Genomic DNA, 21,264 nt, shown 5'->3' with positions numbered 1-21,264 from the left:
CCCTATGGCAGCCCTAGCACACTAATGCAGATGGGGTCTTGCAAGCAACTCCATTTGCCTTTCTCAGATTACTCACCAGATGCTATGGAGACTGAAGTGAAGGGGACAGAGAGGAGGCTGCAAGGACGTTGGGAGCCTGGCTGACTTCCTCAGCTCATGGGTGTTGGAGGCATTAATCATTGAGTTAGTCAGCTTTACATCACTGTGACAAAACACCTGAGAAAAATCAACTGTAAAGGAGGAAAGATTTTTTTTAGCTCATGATTTCAGAGGTTTCTGTCCAGGACTGGCTGACTCCATTGCTTTGGGCCTGAGGCAAGGCAGAATAATATCATGGCCATGGGAGAATATAGTGGAGAAGACTGCTCACCCCAAGGATTCTAGGAAGCAGGGGCCAGGGGAGGGAGAGGAAGGGCCTGGGGACAAGAGATGCCCTTCCAGGGCAGAACCCAGTGACCTATTTCCTCCAACTATGCCATACCTTCTGAAGTTTCCAACACCATTTGATTATGAACCCATCAATGGATGGATCCATTAATGAGATCAGAGTCTTCATGATCCAATCACTTCCCAAAAGCCCCACTTCTGAAAATTGCTACACTGGGGACCAAGCCTTAACACATGAGCCTTGGGAGAACCTTCAAGATCCAAATGGTAACAATAGTTGATGAGGCAGACACCACAGAGAAATATGTAGGAAAATGAGCAAGGCAGCAATGACCAGACTGGCCTAGGTGTGAAATGGCAGGACTGAGAGAAGCAGATATGTAACTACAGTCAGCCCTCTGGATCAATGGGTTTCACATCTGTGGATTCAACCAACAGTGAATGAAGAATATATTTTCTAATTGAGTCTGTATTGAACACATACAGATTCTTTCTTGCCATTCCTTAAACAATACAGTATAACAACTATTTACTCAGCATTAATATTGTATTAGGGACTCTAAATCATCTAGAGATAATCTAAAGCATAGAGAGGACATGCATAGGTTCAGTGCATTTCTTTGCCTTTTATATAAGGGACTTGAGCAACTGCAGTTTTTGCTGTCAACAGGGAGTCCTAGAACTGATCCTCTGTGAATACCAAGGGATGACTGTATTTTAAGAAGCCCATGTTAATGGGATTGAAAAGAAGGGAACAGAATAAAGTCCAGTGAAGAAATCATCTGCAGGATTTCCTTAGCTGGTACCTCCCATAGACTTGATACCTCTTCCTAGCCCATGTCTCTAAAAGCCATGCCTGAGTTTGGAGCCTCAGAACAGGAATGGGAAGGACTTGGAGGATCTTCCCCAAGATGTTCCCTCTGCACTGGATGTTAACAGTCCTAGAAGCCACCCAGCTGCCAGGATTAGCAGGGCTGTCCTGGGGAGGGTGCACCACTTCCTCTTCACAGAAACAGAGTGAGGCAGATACTGACACCCTTGCAAAAGCTAAGGAATTTGGAAAAGCCAAGGAATTTGTCCCAGAACATCTGTGGGTTCAGAGGCAGCCCCAGACTCAAATCCCAGGTGTCCCCACTCTAAAGCCCACAGCAGGAGCCATGCAGTCAATGAAGGGGGATGTGGTGGAAAGACTTCTATGGAGAGACAGTAAGGTCAGGCTGGTCCCATCTAGGAATCCCACAAAGTCTCTCACCCATGTGTATGCACAATATGCACGCAGACTCTCATATGCACTAATGTACACCCACACATTCGCACACACATACACACACTCGCCCTCTTATACTAGCTCACACTCACATTCTCTAGTCCCATTGCCATCATGGGAACTTGTCCTTTGTTTGACCACTCCACAGCATGGGTCTGAAGACAAGATGCCGTGGATGATAACCGCCCAAATGTCACACAAAAAGGCACAGTTTAAATAAATGAACAGACCCTGCTTTCTTTGTATGATGTTCCTTACTGAAGGATGCAAGTTGAACTGCCTTTTTAAAAATGCCAGAATGCATTCTAATTGCTTTATGATTTGTTTCACAACTCAAATTTGGAAGCACATTCTATTTTAGAAGCTCGCTTTACCCATTTGAAAGCACACACATTCCTCCTACCCCAGGACCTGGCATCCTCCAATTTCATGGCTACATCAGGAAAATAAATGTTTCACTTGCCAATGTGAATTGAAGCAGATGTGTGAAATCTCTAATTCACCAGGTTAATCACGAGTATTTAGGGGTGTTTGTGTCTTATTGCATAATCACAAAACCAGACTGTCCTGTTAATTAAAGCAAATTGATTAGGTGTTGGTGTGCCCTTTCACAATGGCAAATCCATATAATTATTTTCATGAACAATATGACTTATTTGTCATAAATATAAAAATTTTAATGGGAAATCTTATTGTGCTCAATAGAGACTAAAAATTAAAATATGGGGGGCTATGAAGCCAATTCAGTGTTTGCCTTTCTTCAACAACCAGGTCACATCTTCTGCCCATTGACTCAGACTGGATGTGTGTTTATATATATATATATATATATATATATATATATATATATATATATATATATATATATATTTTGCATCTGTACAGCTTTAATAGGATGGCAGTACCCCAGTGTTCAGGGAGCTTAAGGTCAGCCCTCTAACCAGGGGACCTCCTCTTCAAATAGCCCACAGAATAGACATTCCTTCTAGATTCCGGAAAGAATGTTCTGAAAAGTACAGCCATGTTCAGAGTATGCATGGTGCACTGAGTGCTTTGCACAGGGCATCTTATTAAGTCCTATGGAAACCTTGTGAGGCACGTACTATATAATCCCTTGATCACAGGATCAAACTGAGGTTCAGAAAAACTCAGTGTTCTGAAGTCATATAGCTGGGAAATGGCAGAGCTGGGATGTGAACCTGGGTCTGCTTAAAGCTGATGTCTCTCTTGCCACCCTACACGTCCATCATTTACAGATGTCGTCAAGGACGTCCACACTTGTAAGAAGAAAAAAAAACAACAAAAAACAAAACTGCTGCTTCTGACACTCAAAGCTAAATTTGCTCCTTCTAGTGGGTCTGCCACGAGGACGTGGAAAGAATTCAGGATTAGGAGTTGGGATACCTGGTTATCCAAATTTATATGTATATGGTCACCAGGAGCCTGTGACTGCCCTTCTCAGAAAAGCACTTAGGGCTGGGGGTATAGCTCAGTGGTAGAGCATTTGCCTAGCCTGTGTGAGGACCTGGGTCCCCTCCCCAGCACCACACAAAAGAAAGTCTCTCAATTGTTTTCCCCTATAGCCTCCAGGAGTATAGTGACATGACTTTCTTTATAAAGCTCCATCTGCAGACCTAATTTTTTCTCCCAATGGTTCATGCCATTGGTACATGAAATATGTTTCTGGACACCATGAAGGGATGTTTTCTGGGTGTTTGTGTCAACAATTGAAGATTAATCCTGATTCTACACATGGAGAAAATCGAAGGGGCAAGAGCCGCAGGTCGTGTGTGGCCTCTGGAGAACTTTCTCAAATTGATTTACATTTGTTCACATAATTAGAAGTCACAGTGCAGACCAGGCCTGGTGGCTGGCACCGCTAAATGCTATTCAGCAAAGATCTGTGCACCAAACCGACAAAGGAGTCTGAATCTGAGATGAGATCTTCAGACTGACTTTTCCCATGTGTTACGGTAAAGCTTTCTTTTTTGCTTTCAACAATGACAAATTCAGCTTACAAGACAGACTGAATCCACTTTGCCCATCATAGAACTTGAAGCAAGATTTCAGAATGGTGCCATAGCTTCAGAATATCACAACAGGGAAAAATGTTCTGCAAGGGCAACCCAGACACTCTCAAATAGAAACAAAAAAACAAAGCCCTAAGGACATTATTCTTTATCCAGTTATTCTACATCCCAAAGAAAACCAAAGCAATAAATTTTCCTCATGAAGCCATGGATGGCATCACATTTTGGGCTAATTTAGAGGAGGACTAAATGATATGTTGATGGTTGGATACAGATTTCCTGGATGGAATAATATGTAGTCATTAAACATGACCAGAAAGATCATGTATCACCTTGAAAAAGTTTTATGAGGTAAAGTTTAAAAACACATGCAAGATGCAAATGGTATGTACTCTGTGGTTAAAACTGGCTGAGTGCAAATCTGTCCATGAACTAGGGTTGGGAGGGATTATGCAAAAAGTTAAATAGCCCTTTTTGTAGGTGGTAGGATTATCAGTAACACTGATTCTGTGAAATCAAGATACATTTTGGTTATTCTACCAAAAGAAAAAAGAGGGATGGAAGATAGCCAAGCTGTCATGCTATTTCCTGAGATAGTCGACCCTTCACATCTGATGCGCTGATTTAACTAGCTATGGTTCAAAAGTTTTTGGGGGGATGGAATATAGCTCAGTGGTAAAGTGCTTGCCTCACACGCATAAAGCCCTGGGTTTAATTCCCAGTTCCAAATCAGGAAAAAAAAAAAAGAAAAGAAAAAAGTATTTGGGGAAGAAGAGCTGTATCTGTGCTGAAAACCTAAAGGCTTTTCCTCTTGTCATTATTCCCTGAACAATAAAATATATCAATTATCTTCACACCATTTACATTGTATAAGGAATTACAAGTCATCTACAGATGATTTGAAGGATGTGTGAAAGTTCTATGCAAATTCTGTGCCATTCTATATAAGGGTCTTGAGCATCCGTGGGTTTTGGTATCCAGGGGGGGTCCTGAAACGAATCCCCCCAGTGGCTACTGAGGGGCAACTGCTGCCCAACAAAGAGCAAATTTGATAGAACCCAACCTCTCACCAACAACCTGTTAGTGCCTCACAGAGAGGGTTAGAGTTATTGAGCAACAAGGGAAAGACACGTAAGACATCTGTGTTGAGGGAGAGGCTTCTCTGAAGGTGTGGGATTATACCAATGCTCTGTGAGGCCCTGTAAGCAAAGTATACTGGAATCCACTGCTCAAAGCTGATAAAGATTCCTGCTCCACTAAACAGTGGTCAGGTTCATGGTCCTTCTTCTAGGACCATTATGCCCATCCCTCTAAAAACCAGTTTTAGCAAAGAACCTTGCCAGGTCAGTTTAGCAAGAAAGTCCCATGTTTGATTTCATATCAGGTTCCTCATCCACCACTATGTTAGCTTTCTGTTGCTGTGACAAATACCTGAGATAATCAACTTTATAAGGAAGAAAGGTTTATTTTGGCTCATGGTTTTGGAAGTTTCAGTCGATGGTCACTTGGCCCTATTGCTTTTGGGCCTGTGGCAGTAGAGTATGTCATGGTGGGGACACATAGTGGAGGTCTATTAACCTTGTGGCAGCCAAGAAGCAATGAGAAAGAAGACAAGAAGGGGCTGGGGGCCCATATCCCCTTCAAGGGCATGCCCCCAATGACCTAACTTCCTTCCACTAGGCCCCACCTCCTAAAGGTTCCACCACCTTCCAATAGCACTGCAGACTGGCAACCAAGGTCTCAACACATGGGCCTTTGGGGGACACTCAAGATCCAAACTAAAACACCCCCCACACCCAGCTGAGGTCCACCCTGATCTGTCTTTAGCAAGAATCCTGTTAGCAGGCAGGGTAGAGACTCAGTGGTAGAGCCTTTTTTCTAGTGTGCTTGAGGCCCTAGGTTCCATTTCTAGCATCACACTCATGCACATATGCGCACGCACACGCGCGCGCACACACACAGCCTGTTAAGTCGGTTTAGCCAGAATCCCCCTGACCCCTGAGGTTCCTCTTAGTCATTCTCCATCTACTAAGCTACCCCCTGCTCTTTTGCTTTAAATCCCCACTGCCCATGCTGGATTTGGAGTTGTGCCCAGTCTCTCTCCCACTGCAAAACCCCACTACCTATCAGGCTGGCCCTAAATAAAGCTGGCCTTGCTGAGCTTTAACTGGTATCATTAAATCATTCTTTTCTGGAGTGTCATGGAGTCATTTCTTTTTTTGCAACAGAACTCATCCTCTGCTGCAGTGGCTATTTCCACTAAGCCCTCCCTTTTTTACTCTGTATCTTGGCTTCTCTGGATGAGTCTGAGTATGAGCCCTTCCTCCCAACCAGAGAACTGCAGGGTGGGACAACCTCCCTGGGCCACACAGCCTCTGACTCCTCACCCTGAACTTTCCTCCTCCACCCTGAAGCATTTTCCTATTCCAAACTCAGCTCCCCAAAAGTCACGAAAGCACATGGTGCCAGGCAAGGCTGTGGCGGCCTCCCAGCCACATGCATCTCATTGTTCTCTGGGATTTGAGATTCCCCCCAAGATTCCTCAATTAGCCAGAGGACTAGAGTCTGCTCCTCTGGAGAACACTGCCTGAGAGGCCAATGGCAATGGGTCAAGGAATAGGGATCTCCAGAGCAGTTGGCCCTGATGTGAGCCCAGGCACATTGCCCTAGGCTGGACACAGAACTCACACAAAGGGACAGTGGATGCAAATGTCCTTCTTATGCTCTCTTGCAAGGCACCCTGCAAACCCCAAGGGAGCCCAGGCCTGGTCCTGTGTGCCCTGAACGTCCACCTCTGTGACATTTCTGTGAAACAGCCATAACCGGTCTTGTCTCATAAGGTTGTTGCAGGCAATTTTTAAGATTTTGAATGATCCTGTAACATGGAAAGCTCACATTTTGTAAGCTCATTAATCCAGAGGGAAGTACAGATTTCAGTATTGCCACAGATAAACCCAAAGTTACCCACATACATGAACCTTTATGGAACAAGAGCCCTATTGCATATCCCAGTAGATAAAAAGTCCTTTTGCTGGATTTTGAGCCATGGAGGTGGGTTTTTCCAGAGCATGGTTCTAACCTCTCTCTTATTATTTCTTGGATGGTTACCTATTGGTTTTTCTCTCTCCCTTCTTCTAATAACAGCACTTGGAATTGTCCTTTGGGGCTGGGATGGAGCTCCGTGGTAGAGCACTTGCATAATACGTGTGAGTCCTGGGTTTGGTCCTCAGCAATGCACAAAACAAAACTGATTTGTCCTTTGGGCACATCCTCTACTTCTCAGTCCCTTCAGTGCACGCACGCGCGCGCGCACACACACACACACACACACACACACACACACACACACACACCCCTGAACCTGAACCTGGCTGGTCAGAGAGGCTGTCTGTCTGGTCTTAGTGATGCACACAGGTAATTCATATTGGACCAACAGAGAGAATTAGGTGACTTCTGTCAGGACAGTTGGAAAAGAGAAACTCTAAAGCTATGAATATGAATTTGGAGGCTCTAGGAGCTTCTCAGGCACCTCATGGGAAGAACGAGGACATTCTTGAGAAATATGGAGCCAATACAAAGAAACCCCAAACAAGATGCCTCTAGAGGGTCCAGAAGACATTCACCTGGGCTTCCTGGTTACTCAAGCCATCGATTCCCTTTGAAATCCAAGGCCCTCAGAGGGGTGGGCCTGCCAAATTGTTGTATGAAGGTACAAGGGCCCAAAGGCATCCAGAAAGGCTGAATCCAATGAGAGGGACATCCTCCCTGTTCTGGGGACCATGATCTTAACTACACACGCTCTGGAAGGGGATTTGAAGTCTGCAGTGACATCAGCTACAGAGACAACCAAGGAGACCCATGACTGGGAGGGGCAGGGCTGAGGGGGAAGCAGTGCTGTCCAGGCACAGGTGCTCCATGCATGAGTTCTGGGTCAACTGATCTCCTCGTTGCTTGGAGGGGCTGCATCAGTTTTCTCCATCTGAGTAGCCTCTCTACTTCCAGCAGAGTGATGTGAAATATTATTATTCCCTGCCTATGCCAGAAAAAAGTTAGCCTTCAGAGCCCTGGAGTGCCAGTCTCAGTGTGGGGCCACTCTAGCCAGTCACTTTGAGGTCAGAACGGCATCCACCCAAGGGTTAAAGGTCATATGACTCAGATGTAGTTTGTCCCCCAAGTGTTGGAAGCTTGGTCTGTGCTAACATTAGGAGGAGATAGGACCTTTAAAGGGTAGAATCTGGTGGGAAATCTTTAAGTTATTGGAGGCAGTAAACCTGGGAGGAATTAGAGTATTTCATGGGACCCCTGAGTTGGTTCTTATGTCAAGAACCCCTGCCTGCTCTGACTTCTGGTCTCATTAAATAATCTCGCCCACTTGTATGCATTCTTAACTTTGTAATGCCATCCATCATTATGTGACATAGTCAGGAGGGTCCTCACCAGAGCCTGCACCATGCTGTTTGGACTTTACCTCTCAAAACTGTGAGCTAACTAAACCTCTTTTCTTGATAAATGGCCCAGCCCCAAGTATCTCATTATAGTAACAGAGAATGGACAAATACAACTATAAAGACTAGGATTGTTCCAGAGAGAATCTCAAACTTCAACTATATCTGGAGTCAGAGCTGGATGTGGATAGAAGAATCTTGAAAGAGACATCAATTTTGTGGTTGGAGAGTGTTCCCAAAGTGTGGAGTTTGGGAAACACCAAAGTGAAAGGAAAATGGACTTGTTAAAGTTGACAGGACAAAAAATGACTGCCTCTCCATCATTGACTCGTTTCTCCTTGGAGGACATCTTGTCCTCCCCTGGAGTGACAGTAGTGACAGCATTCTGTAGGACCTGGCTGACACTCTTGGTTGCTCCCCAATAGCCATCCCCAGTCTTCTTTCCTAACAAAGCCTCAATTCTATTCCAGTGGCAATGTGCCCAGCCTCAGGCGATGAATCAAGATTGGCCAAAGCCTCTTTATTGGCAACCCCATTACCCTTGCCAGTGAAAGGGTGGTGACCATGTGACCTAGTTTGGGCTGATGGCTATAAGAGAATTCTACAGAAAGATGATGGGAAAGTTTTTCCCCCGATTTAAATAAAAGAAAAATTTTCACAAAAAGCTTTTTCCTTTGTCCCTTCCCAACCTTGGCTATTCTGGTTTAAAGACACATGTGTGGAGCTACAGCAGCCATCTTGCATTCATGAGGAAAGGACAAGAGAATGGCAGATGCAATCTGTCACCCGGGTGTGACCAAGTCATTGAACTAACCCAAGATGTCTTGACTTTCTTCCAGGCTTTTCTTATACAATTCAGTGACTGTCATGTTTAAGCAATCACACTCAGATATTCCATTACCTGCCATCAAAAGTATATACATTGACTGTACTAGTTCATTTCCCATTACTATAATGAAATACCAGTGACGACTGGTAACCACCATATAGAGGAGGAAGCTGAGGCTCAGGAAGCTGAAGAGGCTGGATGACACCTCTAACTAGTGGGACAGATCTGAAACTCTCCCCAGCTGATGAGAAGCTGCATCTGCTCTGCCCTGCTCTGCCTCCTGGTTAGGAATTCACTCAGCTCACGGTGTCCCCCGGTTCAGGAGCTGTGCCTTGAATCTTCAGAGCCAATGTGGAAACATCCAACTCAAAAATTCCAAAAACTGAAAAGAACACACCAACAGTTGGCCTGTTCTACACATGCTGCTATTATTATAAAGCTCTTCCAAACTGTGGCCTTTAAAATAAAAAAAAAAATTTAAGGCAAGAAAAGAGTGGAGAGAGAAAGTAAGCATGCCAGAAAGTAATTGGAAGGAAACTTTTTTTTTCTTTTGGTTTAGGAGCCAAGAAATGCCAAAGAAACAAAAGTAGTTATGATTTACATTCTATCTCTAGTTGTGCAGGGATTAAAAAATAGTCATCTTTATTAGAATGGACACCACAGAGCTGTCCTGACAAGTAGATACACTGCTACAAAGGCTGGAACGGCTACAACTGATTTTGAGTTTGATGGAAACTTCACTAATATACATAGTTGATGGTAGGAAAGGAAAGCACTTTTATTTTATCCCCAGTCTCTGGGCTTTTCTTGTTTTCAAACTGATTGGTCTGGACAATGGAAGGCCAACAGCCAACAATAAATCCATTGTAAGCTGGAAATGGTCTCCTCTGAATACAACTAAATATTTCTTTAATCCTTGCATTAAATTTTTTTACTGTAATATAAAAGCTATGCACTTTAAAGCCTAAGCTTTTGTAACACTTTTTGTGTTAGTTTTGTAACACAGTAACTAGAAGACTGATTAATTAGGCAACCTACTTACCAGCACTTTCATAGTGAAATATCAAATGTTTGTTTTATATCCATATTTTCAAATTACACTGAAGACACTATCAGGAATGGGTCTTGCTCAGAAATTTTGTGTTTATATCCTCAAAACCATTTATTCCCTTTTGTTCCATGGGAAGGGTCTTTAATAATCAAGCAATAACAAGAATATTTCTTTTCTGTAGCTTCTGTATCTACATTATCAGGCACATCAGCCAGTCCCAGAAAAATTTATGTCACAGTTCTGTTCCCAAGGGAACAAGGAGAGTGGGTCTCCTCCTAACAGTGGCTTTTGTTGGCTTTCTTTTCTTTTTCCTGACATTAAAGTTGTGTGTGGTTGGCAAGGATTTTTTTTTTTTAATTTGGGCAGGGTTTCTGCCTTTGATACTCTGAAAATGAGTTTGTTGGTAAAAGACAAGCCACAGGCACCTTCACACATAATCGCTTCGGCACTGACTTAGAAGAGGCTCCACTGAGAACAAATCTGAGCTTAGGAAAAAAAAAAAAAGTTCAAGTACAAACATTCTTCCCTTACAGATTTTTAGTTTGATATTTAGTTATCCTTTGTATCTAGCGGTTCAAAGAATTAACTACACATCTATTTAAAGCCAATTACTGGTTCCCCATAATGGGCCTCTCACTGTACCCTCATCTCAGCCAGGGAACTCACTGTCATGAAGCTGTGTACATTTCCTATCCAGTGACATTTACAAGAAGCATAGCTAGTAGCAAGAATTGATTAATGTCCAGAAAGAGAGATGCCCACTCATGGGGGACACCTCAGTAACCAGAAGCTCAATACCAACTGGCATCCACATGGAGCCATCTCTGACTCTCCACTGGCAGGGCAAGGTGGGCAAGCACAACACAAGTACCCCAGATACTGAACTCTGCATAGTTAGTAGTATGATGTGTCCAAGGGTATAGCAAACTCTTGAGTGGGAATCTCAGGATTCTAAAATTTCCCTTTGCCTTTCTAATCAAGAGTGGTAGAGAGCGAGAGGGGGAAAAGAAAGAAAGGAAGAAAGGGAGGAGAGAAGGGGAGGGGATAGTAGGTGGAGAAAGAAGGAGGAGGGAGAGGAGGAAGAGGAGGAGGAGAGGGCAGCTGAGCTCTGTCCACTAAACCATCTCTGTCCTCTAAATCATTATTCAATCACCACAGTCCACCCAAGTGACATTCTGGCAGAAGTGTAATGAAGTAGTCTTTCCCCACTGCAGTTCAGGACTAAAGAATCAACATTTCTGAGCAGTGGCTACTTTCCCAAGACCCCCCCATCCCTATTAGTACAGACATAATTTGTTAAGTTCCTCTTAAGGTTTTACCAGGTCTTCTGATTTACTCAATAAGGGCTTGTGGTTTATTTTTACTAAGTCCGCAGGGCCTCATGGTAGAAAGAACAGCTGCAGTTATAGCCTTCACAGGTAGAAACTTTACGGGCCCTCCATAAAGCAATTCAACACCCTGGTCTCTAGGGATTTGCCAAAAGATAATAGACAGCAATTATAAAACCATTGCCAGGAGTTGCCAGCAGGTTTCGGGGAAATTTTTGAAGTCTGTAGGCACTTTCAAGGGGGAAGAGAGGAAATCATTTTAGGAAACAGCAATTTTGCCCAGAATCAAGTAAAAGAGATGTAAAACTGGCTTAAAGTGATTAAGAAATAGGTGTGGTGAACAAGGAGGTATGATATGTGTTCTTCCATTCTCCCTAAGATGCCAGATTAACTTGACAATGGATACAGAGTGCAATATATGTTTGGTGGTGTGGATGGAACCCAGGGCCTCGCTCATGCTAAAGAAGCACTCTACCACCAAGCTACACCTCCAGCTCTACACAGTGTGACATATTAGTAAGGATCACAGTAGGCTATGGTTTAGGGAATTGGTGGTAACTGGCCTGCCCTCCCTGTCCTCTACCATGAAACACTTGCCTCATTTCCTACAGCACTTGAGGATGTCCTTTGGGATCTTGGGTAGCCACCCTTCCCAAGAGGAAGAGTCCACTCAGGCAGGGGAGATGGCAAGGCCAAAAGCAGCTCTGGCCAGTGCATTGGTGCCTGTTCCTGTTCTATGGGGAGAACTAATGCACCAAACTCGGAAACTAAAACCAACTTTGAGGTCCCAAATGTGGCTCCTGCTCTGAAGACAGCAATCCTAACTCTTTAGATGAATCTCAGAGACTCACAGGACATTACCAACCTGGGGTTGGGAGATGGATCAAATTCGCATTGCAGGTGTGACAACTCAGGATGTGATGCGTCCGCACTGCTCAGGTGGCATCACTCGAAACCAGAATGCAGGTGTCGGGCCTTGTTTTTACTTCCCCTCAACCTACCCAGCTAATGTGGACACCACACTCAGTCAGGCAGCCTGGGGGCACAGCATATCCAGGATGGAGCTGCTTCCAAACTTTAGTTTCCAAACTTTAGTTAGCACCTAGGACTAATGCGACCCCTCCAAGACCCTGAAGCTTGTCTGAAGTTTCCCTCTACTGTGGCCACCGGCTGCTTCAGGTAGACCAGTGATGGGAACTAGAGTCTGCAGACACTTCCAGCGTGAGCCTTGTCATTATCTGGGGCTCTCCACCGAAGGCGGGAAGTACTGTGTCCGAGTGCACACAACTGAGAAGACCAGCTCCCAGGACAGTTACTCCAAGTCTGTGGTCTTAATTTTCCCTTCCCCTGCTTTTCCCCTAAATGGTTATTTTGGCTTTCTTTCCTCCTATCCGCAAACCCTGGCAGAAGATTCTGAGGAAGGAGCAAAGACAGCAGGACCACTCTGGGTCGGCAGCCCCAGTCTCCATCCCGGTGTGGGCCTCCTAGATGTGCTCTACAGCGCCCAGCCCCAGGGCGACCCCTCCCCAGGGCAACAGACACTCCGCCCCTGGCTCTCGGAGCACTGACCTTTCCCTAGCTCCCCCGTCCCCGGATTCCGGTGGGACCACCCCTGCCCCGCTCTCGAGCGCCTCACCTCGCGCAGCAGACGCTCCAGGTGCGGCTCGGCCCAGGCGTCCAGGGTGCCCGGCGGCCCCGAGCGCCGAAGAAGCTCCCGCTCTTCCTCGAGCGCCGACACCCGGCCCTGTAGCGCGGCTGCCTGGGCGCCCAGCAGCAGGCAGGCAGCCGCCGAGCCCACGGAGAGCAGCAAGCACAACGCGCTCACCGCCCGCGACCCGGCGGTCGTCGCGGGGCGCCCTCCGCCTCCGCTCCCAGCGGGGCTGCTCTTCTGCGCGTCGTCGCCGCTGCCGCCACCACCGGCGCGCTCGCCTAGGCTCATGGCGCGCTTGTCGCACGAGGGCTCTCCGAGGGTACCGCGCAGAACTGGGGCAGCAGACTGAGCGCACAGGAGAGCCCGAGGCACGAGGACGTCCCAGCGCGGGGCTTGGCCTTCGGGTAGTAGCGGATCGCTGCGCACGCCCCCTTCTCCTCGCCAGCTCCTCCACAGCGGCCACTTTGGACAGTTTCCTCTATGCAAATAGACCCTGCCAGAAAAGGAGCCGGGACCCACCCAGGGGAGGAGCGGCTTGGTCGTTCTCCCTCGGCGAGGGGCGGGGGCGAGAAGGGAGTCAGCTCTTGAGAGCCATTCGGGTGAGCCAGACTGACCCAGTGCGCCGCGCGCCCTCAGCCCTCACCTGGCCCGGGCGCCGGGTTACATACATCCCGGCGTGAGCGCCTTTGTGACTTCCAGGCCATGGTCTCCACAGCGATCCCCAAAAGTACGACCTGCGTCCAGAGAGTCAGTGCGTCTTCTGCAGCCCACTCATTCTGGAGCCCCAATTGTGCCTTGGGAGCATTCACCTAAACTTTTGTGATTTAACCTTTCGGACACTTTTAAATAAAAGTTCAAACTCCAAATCCTGAGGAAAACAGTGGTTCGGTCCTAGATGGTGGCTTAGCGCCGCTTGGCGGCCAAAAGAGACGTCTGCAGATTGGCATTTAGAGACGCAGTCAGAATCCAGATTGAGACAAAGAGAAAGATGCCTGTTAGAATCTTAATTCTCTCACCATGTATTATAGGTCAGGTATGATGCTAGAAACAAGATGAGAAGACTTTGTTTCTGACCCAAGGGGAGAAGTTAGTTGAGAACAGACTATATAACAAATGGGAAAAGATGTGGAAAGGAACTCCAGCTTCTGAACTCGATGACTTAATTTTGCGGTAGAAACATAACTCAGCCAAAAATAATCATCTAGTATGTGTCATATTTAACCTGAACTGCCATCGTGCTGCATATTTACATCGTGGAGTTAAGGCAGAAAAGCTCTGGATACAGTTGTGTCCAGAGAAGAGAATAAAACTTACTTGCAGAAGTGGCCCAGTCTTGGCAGGAGAGGAGAGGAAGGCTTTCTGCTTGCTGGCAGTTCTATCAGGGACATTTATAGCCCAAAATGGGTCCCAAGCAACTCCTCTGGTATCCAATTAACCACCACTAGCGTATTAGACCTTTGTAATTTGGACAACTCTGAGATTGTCTTTTAGAAAAAGATGTATCTCTCTTCTTTCTCATTTTTCTGGATATCTTATTTTTTTTTTTTTGCAGATGGATTACTTCTCTCTTAAAACTGTTGAAGCCTACAGCTAACAGGTTCCTCCTGCTTCCTTGAGGGCAAAGGTACCCTAAAAATTGCTTGATAAGAAACAGAAGGTGATTGGCATCTCACATCTGCAACTTTGTAGCTGTGGCCTTGCATAAATTGGGGTTATGGTTGGATGGTTATACAGTCTTGGCCTTATGCTAAAATTGAGTATATGGTCAATAAATAATCTGTGAAGTACCTGTTAAGCAAACTTTATCATCTACTCATTAAAGGGACTATCATATTACAAGTTAGTACTCATTCTTACTATAAAAACATGTAAATTGTCCTTATTAAAAAAAGAAACCTATGTTAATGTTAGTGCCTGTACTATTCACTGTATTCCAGAGGCTTCTGTGTATTGAACAAACCAAGCTCATTAGACGGTTGGGCCTTTGCTCTTCCCTGCTACCTCGCCTTCTGGATTATCCTCCTCCCTAATCTTTGAATAGCAAGTTCCTCCTTAACCTTTAGGTCAAGGTCTCCAGGTCTTTAGCCTCTTGTCTGAAAGGCCTTCCTTCCCAAACTGCCTAATTGAAGGTGCTTCTATCTTTAGTTCTCCGCAAAAGGACTGATTAGGGAATGGGGGCATTTATCACTGAAGTTACCTTTTAACCACATACTCTTTATTCACCACTGTCTTCTCAAAGAACAGAACACTATCTGGCACATAGTTGGAGCATTTATCATTGAAGTTACCTTTTAACCATATCCCCTTGTCATTCACCATTGTCTTCTCAAAGAACAGAACACTATCTGGCACAGAGTCAGTGCTCAATAAAAGCATTAAGATGAAAAATGCCTACTGCCCCCAACTCATTTTAAAAGGCAAGAAAGAAATCACTCTTACATGTGCAAGTTGTGATCCTAGAAGGAAAAGATATAGACAATTTACATGGGATGACGGGAAGCCAGCCAGATACTGAAGTACTCTGATGCTATCTACAGTGGGAAGCCATTATTACCACCCCATCTAGCTGAAGAGTGAGGGAAAAATATGTTCCCAGAACCCTGTGAAAGCTTAGAGCTGTGAGAGGAGCTGTGACCCTTGGTAAAATTCACAGCTTCTGCCAAACTGTATTCTGGAAAGGAGGGAACTGGAGAAATATCACTCAACTTTTCCCTGCTGGGGTCTCCCATTATCCAAACCTCCAAAAGGTCAGCCCTAAAGGGCAGAGTCAGAGTGTAGAGGCCTAATGATTGAGAAGGACTCAGAATCTTCAATATAAGAGTATTAAAGAATATTTTACAAAATAGGGATTTGGGTGAGATAGGATTAATAACCATGGCAGAATACCATAAATAAAGTCAATAATGACAAAGTTTAAATATGTTCAATATGCTGTTCAAGAAGGCAGGGGTATGTAATCTGTAAGTATTTCCAGCAAAAAAATAAAATAAAAATTAAACTATAAGGTTTTAAGGGATAAACTAATTACATGAGGGAAATTGTTACATAGGGAAAATCACCAGCTCTTCACTTGGTGCCTTAATTTCAGCCCTGGCTCTACTAGCAACTCAGTGTATTTATCGGGAGCAAATTAACTACCTTCTGACTCTCTGTGTTCAGTTTTTAAAATTCAGATATTGACAGGGAATAGCCAAATTTACCCTCCTGTCTGAAACAAACAGAAAACTAACTGTATAAAATGGCAGTTTTTGAGACACTGGCTATCAAGCAACAATAAGGACAGTGATCCTTGGGAGATGGGAAACAAAGTGAACCCAAGGATGCTCTTATCAGGCTAAACACAGGGAATGGTCCCAAGCAGCTGACCTAAAGCAGAGAGAAAGCTGTGAGTTTACGAAGGCCAAAGCCATTAGTAGTTGCAGAGCAGACAACTGGAGGACAGCCACTATGGAGTTAGAAACCACACCAAAGGAGGACTGTAATCCTGAGTGGAAACAAACCCACAACTAACAAAAGGCCAGTGTGAAAAATCTCATAATTCAGAGGGTATCAGGTGGAGTACTCAAAGTTTCTGACTAAGTAGTAGAGGGAAAAACTAGCCCTACACTAAATCAACATTGCCTAACAAAGCTTAAAACTAAAGCCTGAAAAAATCAAACTGATTGAAATAACTTAACCATGTTCATAATAGAAATAAAGTTTACAAGGATACAAAATAGAGTAAAACAAGATGCAAAATTACCAGGAATGTAAGAAAATGCAAGAAAATATGACCCAGAATAGAAGAGCAACTGGTCAAAACCAATCTAGAAATGACAGAGAATTAGACAAAGGTATTAAATTATAACTATATTCATATGTTCAAAGAACTAGAGGAAAGATTGAAAATGTCAAGTAGAGACACGAAAGATTAAAAAAAAACAACAATAAAATTCTAGAGAATGTTTGAGATGAAAAATACACTGGATGGAAACAGTGGATGTGTAACCGATGTGATTCTGCAATCTGTATACGGGGTAAAAATGGGAGTTCATAACCCACTTGAATCAAATGTGTGAAATATGATATGTCAAGAACTATGTAATGTTTTGAACAACCAACAATAAAAATTAAAAAAAATAAAAATTACATTTAAAGTGGAAAAAAATACACTAGATGGGATTAAAGGCAGATTAGACACTATAGAAAGATGAATAAACCTGAAAATACAGCAAAAGAATCAGAATGAAAGAGGAAAATAATGCAAAACATAAAAAACAAAAACACAAACAGAGCATCAGTGAGTTGTACAATAATTTCAAAGAGACTAATAAACACATAACTCAAGTGCCTAGAGGGCATAAAAATTCTGAATGGCTAAAAATTAATTTTCCAAATATGATAATAAACTTATGAATTCAAGAAGTTTAAGGAATGGAGGCACAAAAACACGAAGACAACTACACAATGCAGGCACATTATAAATTGCTTGAAATGAGTGGTTAAATAAAGATTTAAAAAAACTTAAAGCAACTAGAGAAAAAAACATACAGAAAAAATGAAAATAGCAATTTCTTGTTGGAAGCAATGCAACCCAGAATATAGGAAAGCAACATATTTTGTCAAACTAGATTCTATATCTAGCAAATATATCTTTCAAGAAACAAAGGCTTCTAGACTCTCAAACATGCAAAAAAGGATGGAAGAATTCATCACCATTGGACCCACACAAAAAAAGTAGTTTATGGAAGCAATTCACACAGAAGGAACACCATATTAGAGGAAAAATATGAGTTTATACAAAGGACTGAAAAGCACCAGAAATTTCTCACTTGAAAGATAATCAGTGGCTTAAAGCAAAAATAACAAATGTTTTGTGGGTCTTTAATATATAGCTAAGTAAAATATAAGACAATAGTATCAGGAAAGAAGAAATGGTAGTTTACTATTGTGCGATTCTTATATGTGAAATTGTATAATGTCACTTAAAAGTGTACTGTGATAAGGTTGTGTACTACACTCTAAAGTGATTGCTAAACACACACAATAGTTACAGCTAATAAATCACCAAAAGTGATAAAATGGGAATCATGAAAAAATAAGATAGAAAAAGAGGGAAACGAAACAAAGAATAGGACAAACCGGAAATAGCAAAATAGTGAATCTAGAACCACCTAGATCAATAATCACATTAAATATAGTCTAAACCCAGTTAAGATAGAAAAAGACATACTATGCTAACATTAAAATAATGATGATCTCTTATTTGCAGTCATTTATGATTGTTCCTATAGGGCTAACAGGAAAATATTTTTTAAACTATAGAATACTGCCAAGAATATAGTGGGGGGCTGTGGTTGCAGCTCAGTGGTACAGCACTTGCCTATCATGTGGCGAGGCACTGGGTTTGATCCTCAGTACCACATAAATACAAACATACAAAATAAAAGTATTGTGTCCATCTATAGCTAAAAAAAATTACTAAAGAGGGAACAAGTCAAGAAATGGTGAAAAATAATTACCATTAGCACTTCATGTAAATTATTTCATTTGCTCCTCACAACTACTTTCAGAAAGTATTATTTCTCCAATTCATAGATGAGGATACTAGAGAGAATACAGTACTTAATAACATACACATGGTACCAAGGTCTGAATTCAACTGATTCTATAGGCAAGCAAACCACACTGTTCTCAGGTATGTGGTTGTTGATACTTGTTTCTAAAGTGGTCTGAAAAGCATAAGTTAAAAATATCAAGATTTTTTTTTTTGAGAGAGAGTGAGAGAGGAGAGAATTTCTTAATATTTATTTTTTAGTTTTCGGTGGACACAACATCTTTCTTTGTATGTGGTGCTGAGGATCGAACCCGGGCCGCACGCATGCCAGGTGAGCGCACTACCACTTGAGCCACATCCCCAGCCCAAAATATCAAGATTTTTAAAAATTAAATTTCCCTATCAATGAGATCCTCTCCAAATCACATAAGTCATTCATCCTCAAAACTGTACTTGCCCATGCTGTCTTTTAATTACATGCAAGCACTTTTAAAAATTTAACACTGGATTTTTTTTCAAATTTAACACTATATATATAATAGAAAAAATTTAAGTCACTTGGGTGGAGGGAAGGCATCCTCCCAATCCCAAATCTTCAATCTTTACTTAATCTCATTGTACTGACCACCATTAACAGTATCTGAAAGAACTATCCATATGGGGTTCCAGCCTCAAGATATTTAGGGTGGCTTAGTCTTTTTTTTTCTGAGAGAGAGAGAATGAATTTTTTAATATATTTATTTTTTAGTTTTTGGCAGACACAACATCTTTATTTTTATGTGGTGCTGAGGATTGAACCCAGCACCCCGCACATGCCAGGCGAGGACGCTACCGCTTGAGCCACATTCCCAGCCCCTGGCTTAGTCTTCTTAATCTTTCTTTAGGCCTAAAACCAAACTAACACCAGGAATGAATGTAGGAAAATGCATCAACAGTATACACTCTTGTTAAAAACAAATTTCTTTGAAAAATTCTAAACCCCTGCCAGTTTCAGTGAAACACCACAACTATAATGAGGTGGACACACACCACAGTGCATGCCTATAATCCCAGTTTCTCACAAAGCTGAGGCAGGAGGATCACAAGTTTGAGGTCGGCATGTGCAATTTAGCAAGATCCTGTCTCAAAATAAAATTTAAAAAGGAACCATAGTTCGTTTTTAATGGTAAAAAGGAAAAATGTTTAATGATAATGTTGAGATAAAAAATGGAATTCTTGATAATAACAGTAATTCCTGACATAATAAAAGAGAATGATTAACATTATTAGAAAAATAAAAAAAACTAAAAAGTTGTCCGAGTTAAAGCATTTATAGAGAACAGTAACTAGTCAGGCATGATGGCACATATCTGCAATCATAGCAAATTGGCTGAGGCAGGAGGATTTCAAGTTTGAGCACAGGCTCAGTAATCTAATGAGTGAGACCCTGTCTCAAAATTTAAAAAATAAAAAGGGCTGTGAAGTGGCTCAGTGGTACAGTACTTCTGGGTTTCATCCCCCGCACCTAAAACCTCTCAATAACAACAAAATCATAAAAAAGAAGTAACTGTTATTAATGGGACTATCAAACATCAGATTATCTGCTAGATGGTTTTAACCACACTACAAACAGATATTACCTCTAAGTAATCCAAAGTAAATAAGCTGAAGTACTCAACCACTTATTCCCAAAGACAGAAAACACCTTCCACTAAAGTTTGAACCATGGTGGAAAAAAATCTGATCTCTTTCAATATACCAATTTGCTACCCGAAAGAATTAGCTGAAAGGTAAGAAATGAAGGCAAGCTTGATGACAGCCTGCTCCTTCCATGAAGTACTTCAACAATTTTTCTCTTAACAGTTTCAGCATTCATTGATGACAGGTGCCAGTTTACAGGATAAATGGGGATTAGATGAATGCATGTCACTATGATAAAATAATTGAATACGGTTAATTCTCTAAGACAAATGACCCAGTTTTATAAGCAATAAAATAGAATGGGGAGGAAAAGGTACAAAGTGATTAAGAGACCTGAGACATAGAAAAATGTTTTCAATTTTTGAAGCTGGGAAATATAGTGTTTCACTGTACTACTTTTGTGTATTTTGAAAAATCACTTGTTATAGAACTAGCCAACTTCCCCAAATGACTTATATTAAAATCTATTCATATCAGGGAGATTTCTACTTTTAATCACACTGCAGAAGGCTGGATTGACAGTTATAAAACTAAACTTGATTTTTGAGCATTATATTACCTTTCCTAAAAATCTCATAAAACAAGACCAATCAACTACCCAAATAAAACCTACATTAAGAATTATTGGAAATTAGCTGGAGACAGCAACTTCAAATGATCAAAAATCTTTTTTTAGAAGTTGTTTCCATTAGTTTGTAAACATACATTCTACTAATTCTACAGTGGCTGGCTACTATTGGTCATAATATTAATTCTTCTAAAATTTATTATCTGAAAACATAGCTTGTTAACCAAATACTGGCTGTGTATCTTAAAAATATTTGCACCATATTTTGTAAAATCAATATTTTCAAATTGGAAGAGAGTTTAAAACTCAGGCTACTTGACGGCCAGTGTTTTCTTCATTTAAGGATGTTGATGTAAGACATTGGTATTCACCTACCTACCTACCTAAAACAGAATGACATGCTTTCAAAAACAGCCATATCATCTAAATCATTTTGATAGAAGTCTATCAACTTGTAAAGAAAAATGTGAATGAACGAAATAAAAAAAAAAA

General features: G+C 42.4%; 1 protein-coding gene and 1 pseudogene across 2 annotated transcripts in view; both read right to left on the bottom strand.

Moving 5' to 3' along the window:
• Positions 1–12,994, bottom strand: part of LOC144366143 (acyl-coenzyme A synthetase ACSM3, mitochondrial pseudogene) — a 108,081-nt pseudogene extending 95,087 nt beyond the window's left edge. Inside the window, exon 1 of the transcript XR_013425018.1 lies at positions 12,974–12,994. The product of XR_013425018.1 is annotated as an acyl-coenzyme A synthetase ACSM3, mitochondrial pseudogene (transcript). The remainder of the gene's footprint in view (positions 1–12,973) is intronic.
• Positions 1–13,495, bottom strand: part of Col23a1 (collagen type XXIII alpha 1 chain) — a 361,425-nt gene extending 347,930 nt beyond the window's left edge. Inside the window, exon 1 of the mRNA XM_013363107.4 lies at positions 12,974–13,495. Coding sequence (XP_013218561.2) covers positions 12,974–13,276 — 303 coding nt within the window. The 5' untranslated portion in view covers positions 13,277–13,495. The remainder of the gene's footprint in view (positions 1–12,973) is intronic.
• Positions 13,496–21,264: the final 7,769 nt, after the last annotated feature.

Source organism: Ictidomys tridecemlineatus, chromosome 1 (genome assembly GCF_052094955.1).
Source record: "Ictidomys tridecemlineatus isolate mIctTri1 chromosome 1, mIctTri1.hap1, whole genome shotgun sequence".
NCBI classification, from domain to species: domain Eukaryota; kingdom Metazoa; phylum Chordata; class Mammalia; order Rodentia; family Sciuridae; genus Ictidomys; species Ictidomys tridecemlineatus.
Note: the sequence above shows the minus strand (reverse complement) of the source record. Positions and strands in the feature narration are given on the sequence as shown.